This window comes from Cavia porcellus, unplaced genomic scaffold (genome assembly GCF_034190915.1).
Source record: "Cavia porcellus strain 051 isolate PalLab524CR breed Dunkin Hartley unplaced genomic scaffold, mCavPor4.1 scaffold_28, whole genome shotgun sequence".
Taxonomy (NCBI): Eukaryota; Metazoa; Chordata; class Mammalia; order Rodentia; family Caviidae; genus Cavia; species Cavia porcellus.
Window position 1 is genome coordinate 42,941,529 of NW_026947511.1, and position 14,908 is coordinate 42,956,436.

Sequence of the window (14,908 nt, forward strand, 5' to 3'; positions counted from 1 at the left end):
CACCCAGCGCACACAGCATGCCGGGCCTCTGGGGTACGTGGGCCCATCCGCTGTTGCGCTCCTGTCAGGGAGGAGGGGACTGTCACCACCCCTGAGGAGCAAGTCGGAAAGCAGCTCTGTATTCCTGCACTGACCCCTGGACCCATCGCCAGCGCAAAAGCCTCCGACCCCAGGGTCCGCTCCTGTGGCTGGGCAGGGGTGACCGATGAATGAGAAGAGGACAACAGCACGCATAGGACCGGCAGCTCCAAGGGCGCCCAGGGTCTCCCCATCACTGCCTCGGGGGCTCCGCCTCTTTGCTAACCTCGGAGCAAAGGCCTCCCCACAAAAACAGCCCCCTAACGGAAACACTGTTACCTCTGTGCCCAGTGGGGTTTGGGGAGACCCAGCTGTGCATTCCCGCCCCTGAAATTGGGCAGTGACCCCAAAATTCTCCAGCAGGGGCCTTATTGAGGGCTGAAAGAGTCCAGAGAGCTGGCCTCTGGGAGCTGGCCTGGGCTTCAGCACTGGGCTCCTGTCTGCGCCTCTGCAGACGGAACTCCTGCAGCGCCCCCTGGTGGCGGCTGCTGCTCTTCACAACTCTCCCCCACTCATTAGGTGAGATCACCCGGAGACAAGACTCTGCAGACAGCTGCAGGCCAGACTGTCACCCACGTCCTCCCCAGACCGTGGGGACCTGCGCCAGACCAGCTCTGTGGGACCCTGGGGCCTGCAGGGCCCTGGAGACCACGATGGGGCGTGCTGGCAGGACCCCTGGAGTTTCGCCCACCTGGTTCAAACCAGAACAGGTTCTGTCTTAGTGCCTCTCGGCTGCCTGTATTCTCTCACCTCTTCCTCCCCACAGACCTGGGGGGTTTAGCCCAGCCTCCTTTCCCCAGAGCCACCTCAGCTCCCCCTGGGCCCCACAGCACTGCGTGGGCCTCTAAATGGTCAGCATTCAATCCCACGTCCCCACACGCACACTACCCAGAGGACAGAGGAGTCCCCAGCTCCAAGCCCAGCCAGTGGCCCCTCATGGGCGCCCACTGACTGAATCTCTGAGCTCTCAGGAGGCATGTTTCTGCCATACAGGTGGGCGGGCAGCTCCAGGGATCTGTAAAATGGGGTGGTTGGAGCCAGTGCCAGCCCAGCATTCCTGAGACGTACCTGACACTCAGATCGCTTGTTGAATGAGCACAAGACCGTCCAACCCTCCCCAACCCCCAAGTGCCACAGTCAGTGTCACTGCTGAGAAGGCAGACATCCTCGGGACGCACAGGCAGCACACCCAATCGCGTGAGGAGACCGACCAATGAGGACCTGAATGGACGAGAGGAGTCCTTGTCCTCTCAGACACGAATGACGGAAGTGTGGACCAGGGCAGAAGCAGCGTCCCCACAGGAATGAGATGCCGTCTCTGGGCTCCAGAAGAGTTCCGGTAGCCATCTGGGGCCTGTGGCGGTGGCCTCTTGAATCCGCTCAGGCCCACAGCTGCCTGTGAACACGGCCTCAGGGACGAGGTGCCCAGCCAGGCTCTCAGGTGCAAGTGCAGGCCAAGGGACAGCAGAGGAATCCACTTGGGTCCTTCCAGACGCCTCAGGAGAGGAGGCTGTGCCAGCCCTGATACCACCTGGAGCAGGAGAGGGGTCCTCACATGGTGCAGCAGGCGGGGCTCACCCATGCCATGCGCCCACAGGACAAAGGTCAACATGGACAGAGCGCTATGAGGATCTAGTGGGACTCCGCAGCGAAGCAGGCAGAGAGGGCTCCAGTCTGCCGCCTGCCGGCTGGGCCCCAAGAGGCCTGCGTGTGGTCCCAGTGCAGACCGGAAGGTCTGAGACTCGGGCAGCCCTGTGGAAGTCCTCATCTGCGAACCGGAAGCGGGCAGGAGCAGAGCCTGCGCCAGCTGCAGAAGCAAGAGCAGATCTGCCCTTCTGCACTGGGCTGTCGGGCGCAGACCCTCAAGGATCTGATGATGATTCCCATCCACAACGGGAGCGGGCGGGTCCTCCCTTCTGCTAATCCACCCTCTGGTTCCTTCCAGAAACATCCTCTGGGAAACACATAGGAATTGCATTTCTCCAGCCGTCAGGGTACCCCGTCAGGCTGACACAAAAATTTAACCATAGCACCTCACAACCAGAAGAGCTCAGCCTGTACCATGACTCCCCTTATGTAGTCCTATGACCTTGACCTGTAACCTTCCTGAACTTCCTTTCCTCACTCATGAAAGGCAGGGGAGGATCTGCGCAGTGGAGCTTGTCTGAGTCTCTGGCTGGATAAGAATGTGACCCGAGACAAAGTCACAGGCAGAGCAGATGCTCAGCCAACACTGTGAGCTCTGGCTCTGGACGGAATAAACCCAGGCGGTGGGCACAGCCCCTCCCCCACGGAGCAGACCCTGGCTCTGGGCAAAGCCAGTGCAATCACCACAGTCCACATCCTGCTAACCTGGACTGCACACCATGGGCATCACTGACAGATCTTCCCTGCAGAAACACCAGTCAGGGGCTGGGGATTTAGCTCAGTGGCACAAGCACCTGCCTGGCAAGTGCAAGGTCATGTGTTCAATCCCCGGTGCCAAAAAGAAGAAGAAAAAAAAGAAACACCAGTCAGGCATGTCACGCCTATAATCCCAACACTGGGAGGCTGAGGCAGGAGGATTGCTGCGAGTTCAAGGCCAGCCTGAACTATATAGCAACTGCTCTCTCAAAGGAGGAAGAGGAAGAAAAGGAAAAGAGGCAAGAAGAGGAGATAAGAGAAGAGGGAAGAGGAGGAAAAGGCAGAAGGAAAGAAAGAGAGGGGAGAGAGATGGCAGAAGGACCATGGAGCCAAGGAAAGGGCTGTCTGTCCCTTGGGACTGGTCTTACCACTCACTAATCCCATTTTTCCATCCTGCAAATACACAGAAGTCACACGTGCTAATCTGCATGAATTAGGCATCCACCCACACATACAGTAGGCCAGATTCTAGCCTCCTCACTGCATCTTCGAGTTTAGAATGCATTTAAAAAATCCCCATTTGTGCTTGGTAAATCTAGGCCCCGGAAAGCCTCTGGTGTTTCCTAGGAACCTTCTGCGCATGCGGCCCGCAGAGCCAGTGGGTTCCCCCTCCCCCACCCTCCTCCAGGGAGCTGGCGAGGAGCGGGGCTGGGGCGATCAGCGCAGGCAAGCGGGCTTCCTCCTGCGCAGGCGCCGCTGATGGCTGCGCTGTGCATGGAGCGTGGAGCGGGGTTTTGCAAGTGTCCATGTCTGTTGGGGAAACCCTGAGAATCTGCTGCAGAAGCCAGGAGTCTGTGAAACCCCCGATGGTGGGGGGACCCCTGAGGGCAGAGCTGCGGGGAGAGGGAGGAAGAGGAAAGGAGCAAGAGACCGGAGCTGTGCAACCCGCGCCTCTGAACACCTACTGGGGATGATCCAGCACTGACCGCTGAGGATGGAGACACACAAACCCTGACCCCAGCCACCCTAGTCATGTAACTGAGTGTCACGGAGCAGTCAAACAAGCAAAACCCAGACAACCCAAAGGCTCCCAACCCGGAGAGCCCGGCTCTGAGGGGGGCTTAGAGGGGGGCTTAGTTGCCCTGAGCGCGGTCCCCTGGTGGGTGGTGCAGGGGGCTCACCAAGCTTTTTAGCTGTTTTTCCCACGTCCCCTTTAAATCCCCTAGGGCCTGTCAGCCCAGCACTCACTCAACAGGCTGAGGCAGGGGGGTCGGCATGAGTTCAAGGCCAGCCTGGTCTACCTGGCCGGACCCAGTCTCAAAAAATATAACTAAATCCATCCCCACGGGGTCAGGTCCTCCTCTACCCAGTTGCAAGCTGGGCAGCCCCATAACCATGTGGGCCCTTCACTGTTACTACAAAAAATCCTTTAGATTATAACTGCAGCCTTAATAACTCAAATTGTACTCAGAGATAAGACTTCTGTCCCTTACTCCAGCTAAAGCCAGCTGTCATGAGGGAAAAATACAGTCACCACTCCCTGAGTTGCCCCTTAGCCTTTAGAGGTCTGGCTTCCCAAGGAGATGGAAGAGGGCAGGAGGAGGTCAGCAGCCCACCTCACCTCGCCTTTGAGCCCTGCTGCAGTGGCAGGTTTGGGGCCCTCTGGACCTGACGGTGCCCACGGCTGACATTTCCCCACTGGGACCCTTTCATGGGTCTCTAGAGGTCTCTGGGACACGCAGGTTACTCAGACAGGCGCTACCACTCTGCGCCTGCGTGGGTCGGGTCAGCAGGGTGCATGCGGTCAGCCGGGGGAGCTCACTTTGGGGGGCCAGGCAGGGGACCCAGCAGGGAGGAGCGCTGAGAGAGGTGTCATGAAGGGCACGGCACCGCAGGGGTGGTAACAGGAAGCACCACCCGGCCATCGGATGGGGGGGCCTCAAGCCATGTGACCTACTCGGGCCCCCACAGAGATGTCCGGGAGCAAAATGTCTGGCTTCCCTTCTCCTTCCCTCTGGGTGCTCCTCATGCTCCTCGAAGGCTGAGCAGAGCAGATGGAGAAGATTGGAAGGCCACGACTCCCCAGGCAGCCTGTAGGGTGGGAGCAGCAGGGAGTGGAGGAAAGGAGAGGAGGGGGCAGGAGAGGGCGGTTCAGAGGTGTGAAGGGTTCGTCATTCAGATAGCCCAGGTTCCTGAGGTCCATGGTCCACGTCCAGAATTCTTACTCCCCACATCCCACTCCCCGCCAGGTTACCCTGTTAACAATGATCTTAGAGCCTGTAATCCCAGCACACCAGGAGGCTGAGGCAGGACAGCAGACTTAAACCCCAGCCTGGTTAATTTAGCAACTTGGCAAAAACTGGTGTCAAAACCCCAGGCTGGGGACATAGCTCAGCCCGATGCCCCTGAGCTCAGTCCTTGACAGCACAAAAAGCAAACGTTCCCATCTTTCAAGAGGCCCTCAGTCTCGGCTGGTGTGCTGGAGGACCTAGTGATGCACCCAGGCAGGCTCACCCGGCTCATGAGAGCTGACAGGGTGTGTTCACACCCAGGACAAATCGTGGGAGCCCCCTCTCAGACCTGCTAGCCAACACTCACCCACCCACCGGGCGGGCGATGTGAGCAGCTGTGGTTTGTGGTGCTCTGGCCAGCTCTCCCCACTTCTGAGCTGCCCTGGTCTCCTGTGTGGACTCACAGCTCACTTTGACTCCAGTGTGTGACACATTAGTGCCAAACAAAAAGGCTGATTTGCAAATTGGCTATTGATGGCCACACATTCCAGAAGGAGAGAGAGACAGCTTTGTTTAGAGTCCTCAGGTCCCAAAAGTCCCAAAATTTCCCAAGTAAACCAGTTCAGGGAACTGACTGAACTGAGAGCTGTGTGCCTGAGAACAGGCCTCGCTGCCTGCGCCCGGTTCAGTAAAGCTCTGGGGCTCTAGGGGTGCAGGGGTTCCTACCAAGTTCTTTCTGGAAAGCCACAGAGACCGAGGCACGAGGTCACCGCAGGTCAGAAAGGCCAAAGTGACAGGAGGGCAAACTGCAGGATACCAGATCATGACGGGAACCCTGCCCCAGAACCTCGAGCAGGTCCCACAGAGAGGGAGAGGTCACGGTGGGCTGGGAAGCTGGTGGCAGCCCCTGAGGTGGGAGCCTGCAAAAGAAGGAGGTCTTGGAGGTCACAGCCACCATCACCATGCCAGGTTCCGAGTGGCTCCAACAGGAAAAATACAGACTGCACACCCAGCAGGAAGGACTGTAGAGGTGTGACAAGAGCCCCATCTCAGCAGAGGTGACCATGAAGCCACACCCAAGCAAGACATCATGGGCCATGATGTCCTTCCCATGCATGGAACACACTCCAAGACTGCTGGGTGGCCCCTGTGTGTGCCAACCCTCTGGCCGTGCATTCTCTGTCCTCCACAGGGAACCCCAGAGGGAACACACAGCAAGCGCTGGTGCCAACGTGGGCAGGGAGGCCCAGGGTGGCTCAGATGGAGAGGAGTCACACTGGGGGAAACAGGACGGCCCACAGCTACCTGGGCCTGCATTTGCTCTGCAGATCAGGGACAGCGTGGTTCTGACCACACTGCAGCACGCCCAGTGCTTCCCTCTGCCCCAAGGAATGGGATGGCAGCAAGTGTGGGCCCTGTGGCGGTGGGACAAGTGCACCCCAGTAACGATCGGACACAGCCGTATGTCATCCAGGCATGCCACGGGCAGCCGAGGGGTTGCCCAGAACCCACACAGAGATGGATGGGGTGCTGAGCACCCATCATCGCGTGACAGCTCCAGTGGACAATAAATTTGAGCCATCACACAGGAGATCCTGTGATTGGGCAGCTGGAATCTTGCCCTCAGCTGCTGCCCACTGTGATAATCTGTCAATCTCTGCAAGAGAGACACTAACTTCTCAAGCAAGGAGAGGCTGAGTGACCTATGGTTCCCTGAGACGCTGCAGCCCAAGGTGGCCCAGAGTGGGTACTGAGCAAATGAATCACTAGTTGGATAGCTGAGGTGACCAGTAGGGGCACCTCCGAGCTCTGATGTCTCGCCTGCCATGGTGAAGCCACATAACAGCTATCTCCTCCCACCGGCCGAAGGGCAGCCATGGTGGACCCATGAACTTGGCTCTACGGAAGCCCACAGGGCCCTGTTCATTTGGGATGTGGTTGGAATTTCAGTATTGCCTCCATGAGCATCCATCATACAGCCAAGTTGACGGGCAGGCTGGTTCTGAGTATCCCATGGCCAACAGCTGCCCACACTCAGCAGGCGAGTTGCAAATGTCCAGAGGAACATTTGGGTAGTAAAGGGCAGTCCCCACAGGCCAGCACCCAGGAAAGCCCCAGCTGCAGATCTGAAAGACAGTGGTGGAAAGAACATGACCTTCCAATGCTGAGGATAAGCACTGTGGACTTGAGGCAGCTGCCCATGGTGGCCTTCATTACTAGCATCGCTGACAGTAAGAAAGGCACCAGCTTCAAGGTTCTTGACCCAGCCGTGCTTCCCAGCGACTCGATCCTGGACGCCTTCCAGCCTGGAGCAGGAGTCTGAAGACCACGTGAGGTTGCACGTATGAAGCACCGGCCCCCATAAAGCTCTGCCACCTCTGCGGAACCCACTGCTCAGCTCCATCAAGCACCTCAAGGGCCACGTGCAGGCCCTTCAGCCTCACAGAGGCCACATGCCTTTCTGCAAACCTCGAGCTCCTAGAGCCCTGATCACAGTGCCCCCAAAAATCCAGAGGATGGGCAGGGGCCCTGGGGACGTGTGCACTCCCAAGCACCATCCGCTCCGAAGCTCTGCGGATCCGCAGCCCCGGGAACTCCTGCATGGAGAACCGGGCAGGAAAGGGGCTCAAAGCCTCAAGCAATTAGCAGCAAGGGGAGGCCTCAGGGTCTGCAGGGGATCCTAATGGGGTGGATTAGGGGGCAGCCCACTGTCTCTGCATTCTTACAAGCTCCATAAGAAACCCTGATGTGCGCCCCTCATTGAGAACCATTGAACCAAAGAAATTAGATGGCGCACATTTAGAGGGCGGGACAACTGGAAGAGGGAGGGCACGGGGCAGTGGAAGAGGAGCAAGGGACCTGTCCACTGGCATCGTGGGCAGCGGGAGGGGGCTGCATCTCCGCTGACCTTCCCAGCCAGAGTCCCTCTTGTCCCCGTGCCGCTGGTCCCCAGCGCTGAGGTCAGCCCACCACCTGCTTCCTGCGGGCCTGAGACTTCTGCCACTGCTTGACAGCTCGGGCTTCCTCCTTGTGTGACCTTCAGATCTGCAGCCACTGGAACGAAACGAAGCCCTTTTCTCCTGCCTTTGTGTCACTTTGGAGCCAGCAGTGTGACCTCACAGATCTCTCGGGCCTCTGCCCCCAGGGCTGCGGTCCTGGCTAGAATTCTGCCTCGTAAGGAAGGCTCTCTGGGCCTCCTGGGGGTGACCAGAGGGACTGTCCCTGGCCAGCGCCCCGGGGGACAGAGACCTACAGAGTCCACCTGGCCTCTCACCCTCCCTCCTTCTTTGTACTCAGTCACTTTGGTCTGCTTTCCTTGGAGTACCCAGCCCTGTCCCCCTGCAGAGGAAGCCACGTTCCAGGAGCAGCCACGGGGTTGCCATGGCAGCTGCTCGCCTGTCTCGGAGGGATGTCATGGCCTCATTCTGGCTGCCCAGAGTCCCTGGCCCCAGCCTCTTTCCCCGATCCTTTCAATAGGCTTGCAGTGCCCCTGGCGCCAGCGCACAGCGCCTGTTCCTCCTTCTCGAGCAGCTTTGCCCCGGGCAGCAGAAAACTGCTGGACTTAGCCACAAAGGAATAGGTCAGCAGTTCCTCTCCTCACCACCCTGCAGCCTCTCAATGCTGTCAAGGTCAGAGTGCTTAGCACTGCCACCAGGACCTCTGGGCTATGGCCTCAGGGTCCTTGGTGTCCTTGGCTCCCTTATAGCCACTCAGACGCACTGTACCTCTCACTGTTACTAACCAAGCAGCTCCTGCCGCAGGCCCTTTGCACCTGCCACTGTCTAGTCTGTTCCCTGATCTCTGGAGCCCAGCCCCTATGGGGCACCCACCATGGCAACACTGCACCCTACCTCTACATTTGCAACCGGCTTCATCTTCATCATGGCCCCTTTCAAGCCCCTCTTTTTTGCTGTTGGTGGTGGTGGTGGTTTAGCGTCTGTCTTTCCCACCAGGCTCCTCCAGAGATGGGGGCAGGCACCTCCTTTGTACTGCACAGTGAACATTTGCTAAGTGAGTGGGCGCCTACACCTGGGCTCAAAGCCTGGCCCTGCTGGCTGGCAGCTCTGTGGCAGGGCACAGGCCACCTGTCCCTGTGCCTGTCCATGATGCAGAGGGGACAAGGCCTGTCGTGGCCTGGTGAGGAGGACACTGTGGTGCCCAGCGCCTGGGACCTGGCCACACACACACAGTCCCCGACGTGGCCTACCCATTCTTGTAACCACCCTTTCAGGCTCCCTAGGGTCCACACACTTCCAGGGCCCCTGCCACCAGGTCGTCATCTGCCACGGACTCTGCAGTGCACACCTGGAAATGACTCCAGCCAGGGGCGAGGCAGGGACTTCCATGACACTGACATGATGACACTGGGCAGCTGTGGAGTGCAGAGCCCTCCTCCCCTCCCTGAAGCAGATGCCCAGAGCAGGGCTCCCTGATCTTCCCAGGAGTGCCCTTGGCTCGGGCTCCAGAAGGGTGAAAACATTCACAGCTCGGCTGGAATGTTTCTTTTTTTTTTTTTTAAAGCAGGCTGGAAGATGGATGCACCCATTTCTGAAACTTTAGGAAACGAAATATTCTGTCCATTTAAAGCCCAGCCGACATTAGTCTGATGCTAAGACACCACCTCCAGCGTGCTGTGCATGGCTTTCCTCAGAGGCAGAACTCATGGCAGGGAGCATCCGAGCAAGGCCTGGGAGTCCAAGAACAGATGGACCCCTGTCCCCACCCTCTGGGTATCCTGTGGGGGCTGTGGGTGCATGCACCGGCAGTCAGCTCCACCAGCTTGACGCCACTGTGGTCATCAGCCGGGAAGCCTGCAAGCTCTGTGTCCCTTGCTTAGCTGATGAAGTAAGACCCTTGCTCAGACAGGTTAACTGGTCCACGGGAGACACAGGCAGAATCCCGATCCATCAGCGTAGTTAGTGATGAGTTAGGGACCTGCAAGGCACAGCTCAAAGATCAGTGACTGCCAAAGGGGAAGACTACGGGTCATGGCCCCCTTAGCAGGCTGCACCCCAGTACCGTGCAGCGTCACCCCTGGGGTCAGGACAGTCCCACTAGAATGGGAGGCATCCGGGCAGCCACTTATCAAGAAGCATGAAGGTTTTTAAACTGACCACTGCTTAACAGGTGAGAGGTGCTGCTGGTGTAAACACTGAGCACCACCCCCAGCCCTGCCACTTAGTAGCACTTAGTAGCCACTTAGTGTGACCATGGGATAATGGCTTACTGCAGACTACAAATCCCACTACAGTGAGCTGTCAGTACCTTCCCCGAGAGGTACTTTGAGGATAGCAAGAAGATAACAGGACCTAGCCCTGACCCTGTTTATAGAAGGTGCACAGTAAATAACCAGTGTTTTTGTTATTCACTTGCTGTAGAAATACAGAATTTAAATCTCTAAAAGCTAAGAGGAGTCTGTCCCCACCCAGCACCTCTCAGAGGTATGTGGAATATGAGGTCCAGGTCCAAGCTTTTAAGGTGAAGATAACTAGAAAGTAACCAGGTCACTGGCACCTCAGACAAGTAGGTGGCCAGAGCTGGTGTCTTGGTTACTTTTCTCTCCTTGCTGGGACAAAACGCCCAACACCCAAAATGAAGGAAGGAAAGGTTTATTTCGCTCACTGTTTGAGGAGGTTTCAGGCCATTACCAGCTGGTTCCAAGGCAGGATGGCCTGGCATCGGGGCAACACCTCAGGCAGCAGCCAGAGCAAAAGGGGGCAGAGCAAGCCTCTTCTCCTCCCTTTTATTGTACACAGGCCACACACACACACACACACACACACACACACACACACACACACAAGCTCTCCAGGGTGGGTATAGCACTGAGGATATTTGCAAAGAACCTGGGCTCTGGGCTGAGTCTCTTAGTTAACACAATGTATCAACCATACCAGCAGCCTGGGAGCCAAGCTCCAGACAGGTGGTGCTTTGTGGTTGTTTTCTTCCTATATTGAAAGGACCATCAAATTAAGAAACAGAGCTATGGTGCCTCTAGCAGCAGAAGAGAACTTAGTGGGAAGGGTCTCAGCTGGAATAGAGCTGTCCACAGGGAAACGCACTGTCCCACAAAGTAGTGAGCGCCCATCCTGGGAAGTATTTGAGCAGAAAGCAGATGACCACTTGCCGGGAAGGTGCTAGAAGAAATTTTCTAAATCCACACAATCCATTTTTAAATGCAACCAAACAAGCCAGGCTGTGGCTGCAGGTCTTCCCTAGAGGTAGCCGCATGAGTTGGGCAGATAAATCCCTGGGAACCGGAGCAGGGAGGACTCATTCGGCCCTCCCTCCATGGAGTGAAAAGCAGGGTGCTGGGACTTGGCAGATGTGCCAGCAAGCTGAAAAGTGCAAAAGCCACAGGGTACAGGGACCGGCAGAGCTCGCACACAGGGTGAGCACATGGTTCCACAGGCCCAGCCGCATCCACTGGCTACCTTCCTGGGTGACCCAGGATGCGGCCACCAGCTGGTCACTGCCGGGTAACCCACCCTGTGACCGAGGCTTGGTCTGGGCCTGGATATGTGGCCTGGGCTGATCAGCCTGGCGAACCAGAGCTTAGAGGAAGCAAACGACGTGGGGCACAGGAGGCCAAAAACTCCTGGCTTCCCAAAAGGACGTGGGGTGCTTGGGAGCTAACGTCTTGGTCTGCAAAGAGCCCTCTTCCCAGAGGAGGGCGACATCACCGCTGGGACTGGCAGAAAATGAGTGACTGGGGTCAGGCGAAGGGGAGAGGTGGGGCGAAGACAGGGCAGAGGACGAGGTGCTGCCACCCAGAGGCCCCCGAAGGTGCCCGCCTCGTCGGGGGTGCGCCTCCACGCTGCCCTCCGCCCTAAAGCCGCACCTCCCTCTGCTTCCCTCGGCAGGACTCTCGGAAAACAGCACCGCGTCGCGGGGGCCAGACCCACAGGAGGAGCAGCTCCGGCTGCAGCTGGAGGAGGAGAAGAGGAGGTGCCCCTCTTACCCGCCCCGCATAGCCGGCCCCCTGGAGCCTTCAGGGCGGGGACTCCGAGGGGAAGTGGGTCCCGCAGGCCGGCCTGAAACAGCAGGAAAAAGGGGAACTGCCTTCTGGCAGGGCCTCGCAGGGGCCCGGGGTGCAGAGCCCAATCCCCCAACCCCGCGCGCGCAGGCTCGGAGCGGCCAGCCTTGCGCGCTGCCGCCACCTGGAGGAGGCGGAGAGCGCGACCCCAGCCTTCGCGCTTCCCCCAGCCTGAGCCGTGGGAACATGGGACCTGCACACGGTCACGTAGGGGCCCAGGGCACGACTCTAGCTACAGAGTGAGGAGCTGTGAGCAGGTGGCTTTGCAGAATGCCCCCAGCACCCCGGGCACGCTTTGCTTTTCATTTGGGCATCTATCCGCGCAGTGCGGGTCTGCCAGCTCTGCACTGTGGAGAGGTTCTGGGGACACCACAAGTCCCCTCCTGAGTATCATGGAAACGCTGCCTCTGCCTAAACCCCAGCCCCATGCATGATCCCAGAGGTGCAGGGTCCGAATGGGCAACATACTGATCCCGACCCTCTCTCAAAACGAAATGACCCCATCTTAACTTTGGGTTCTCATCATGAAGATGACCAAGGAACGTGACCCCACAGCAGGTTCAGATCCGGTCTCCAATTGCTGGGTACAGAGTCCCTGGCCAGGGTCTGAATCCATGCTAGGGAGGTGAGAATGGTCCTGTCTCCTTCACTGCCAAGAGAAGCGAGGGAGTCAGGGTCCCGGCCTGACCAACTAAGCACTCAGGGAAAGGGGGCTCATATTGTCTCCATCTCATGGAGCCCCTGGATAAACATGCCTCGCTCGGCCGAGCCTGGGGCACATCTGGCCTTGGCCCTTGGTGCCTGGGCGGCCCTGCCTGGCTGCTCAGCCAAAAAGAACCCCACGTATTTACAGCCCCGCTTCTGGGTACTGACCCACAAGATGGCAGGCACTACCTCTTCTCTGATCCCGCTGCAGGTACAAAACAATGTTCACACGCCTCAAAGCCCTGAAGGTGGAGATCGAGCACCTGCAGCTGCTCATGGACAAAGCCAAGGTCAAGCTGCAGAGAGAATTCGAAGCCTGGTGGGCAGCAGAGGCCAGCAGCCTGCAGGTATGGTGTGGGGACGCCAGGGCAGCCGCGGAGGGGCCGTCAGGAGACAGAGGGAGACGGGGGCTCCAGCCCCAACCCACCAGCTCTGGGCCCAGGCTCAGGCTGGAGGAGGCGGCTCCCCAAGTCTAGGGCTGAGCTCCCACCGCTCAGGGATCACACCCTGACATTTACTGCTTTCCCTGTTGCAGAGCCTCGTGGGTAGGAATTTAATCATAAGAATTTTAGAAAACACAAAGAAGGAAAGTAAAAATGATTTTTCTCACTTTAAACCACCCACTGCCAGAAGACCAGTATTAGCATGTTGGTTTGCATTGTTTTATGTTTCTCTCTCTGCATATCTATCAATATGTCTTATAAAAAGACAGAATCATACTGATCTTCAAGTATCACAAACAGCTTATTTTTGCCTGTTTAGAAGGGCTGTTTTTCATGTCATTATTCTAGATTGTTCCAGTCTGTTACCATTCCATCGTAGGAATTTATTTTAATGAATTTAACCAAACTGTTCTTGAGTAGTTAGGTCTGAGGATGTCAGCTCCAGTGCCCCCGTCCTTGGATGTCACTGAAACAACAGGGGTCAGATGACAGCAACGGGGATGGCCTGACATCCTCCTGCAGAGGTGACGTCCTCCTGCAGGGCACGGGCTCTGTGTTGCTGCTGAGTAGTTCCACAGCCTGAGCTAGCAGTGCATCCGGAGGGAGCTGAGGCGGGAAGCCTCGGAGCTCACGGGGAGAGACTTCCCTGTGGAAGCTCCCCAGGCGGTCGGGAAGCAAGTGGGAGTCACCTACTAGGTTCCCAGGCCACTCACAAGCTTCCCGAGCTCAAGGCTCCTTGAGGGTCACCAGGCATCCCACCAAGACATGGCTTGGCAGTGATGGAAGCAGTGCCACCCGGCCCCCCAAACACACACGGGCTTCCCAGCGCCCCGTGGCAGGGCTGTGCCCTGCATGGGAGCTCAGTGTTACTAGGAGACGAGCTGTGGGTGAGGGTATGTGAAACCAGAAGGGATTTCTGGAGCACTGTCAGGTGACATCACAAACCATTATCTACAAAAATTAGTAACTAGCTCAATTCAGAAAACTTAGAAAACACAGAAAAGCACAAAGAATAAATCAAAGCTGCCCTGTAATACTACCACCCAAAGATGATATTTTGAAACCTGACAGTAGAATCATAAATGTGTCTGGATTTCTGTTTTGCCATATACCTTGTACGTGCCTGCTTTTATAACTGGCTTTTCCTCCTTACATCGGAACGTCTTCCTGTGTCATTAGACTCGGGCTAACTCTCTTCCCCGGCCCACCAGGTGCGTTCTCCAGCCGCGGATCCACTGGGTCCAGGGAAGCTTTTTCCCCCGACCACCGAGCCCCAGCCGGACTGGACCCAGCTCCTGGCTAACCGAAGGTAAGGAGAGAAGTCTGGGGACCCAGAGAAAGCTCCCTTCCTCTCCCCTCACCCCGTCCTTGCTGCTCTGTGTCCTCTGAGGCTCTGCCCTCCTGGAGCAGGCCTTGCCCTGGCTGTTACTTGGCCACAGATATGCAGGCAGGCAGCTTGCGAGGTTGCTCAGGGAACTCCTTTCAGTCCCTGCTGTGACAGCCCGGAGACCCCGTGTTACGGCTGTGTCTCACTGTCCTCCCAAAGCCTCATGCAGTCGTAGGTGGGGCTTCTTCACAAGTGGCTGGATCTTGTATGTGACTGATACATGGCACAATGCTAGGAGCAGGAGGGTGAGTGTCACCCGTCCTAAGGGACAATATAAGGGGCAGGAAGAGGCTCTCTGCTAGTTCACGCAGCAGGGGCTTGCTTGCTTTTGCTGCCTCTGCCTGCCATGGGCTGTGTCTCCTCTGCAATGCTCCTGTGTCGAGCCACCTGCCTTGGAGCCAGCCGGCCACAGACTGAAACCAATACACACTATGAGCTAAGCAAACCTTTCCCCCTTCAACTCAAGAAAAAGTAACTGAGACCCCCACCATGGTGACAAGAGACCGGAGGTTCTAGTCCTGCCCTAACAGGAGCACAACTGGCAGGGGGACAGAAGGGGGCTGGGGGAGACCAGCCAGAGGGGTGCAGACATCAACTGTGTCTTGGTGAGGATGCAGGAGATAAACGGGCAGCCTCCTACGATGCCACGTGAAGACAGGCCAGCGCTGTCTGCCCAAATAATAGA

The 14,908-nt window shown here is 57.5% G+C and overlaps 1 protein-coding gene across 3 annotated transcripts in view; it reads left to right on the forward strand.

The window, feature by feature from the left end:
* Nucleotides 1-14,908, forward strand: part of Kif6 (kinesin family member 6) — a 301,789-nt gene that overhangs the window by 271,753 nt on the left and 15,128 nt on the right. For all 3 annotated transcript variants that reach the window (XM_063238936.1, XM_003473663.5, XM_013156868.3), the window contains 3 exons: nucleotides 11,516-11,600; nucleotides 12,605-12,740; nucleotides 14,048-14,145. In XM_063238936.1, the coding sequence (XP_063095006.1) occupies nucleotides 11,516-11,600; nucleotides 12,605-12,740; nucleotides 14,048-14,145 (319 nt within the window). The remainder of the gene's footprint in view (nucleotides 1-11,515; nucleotides 11,601-12,604; nucleotides 12,741-14,047; nucleotides 14,146-14,908) is intronic.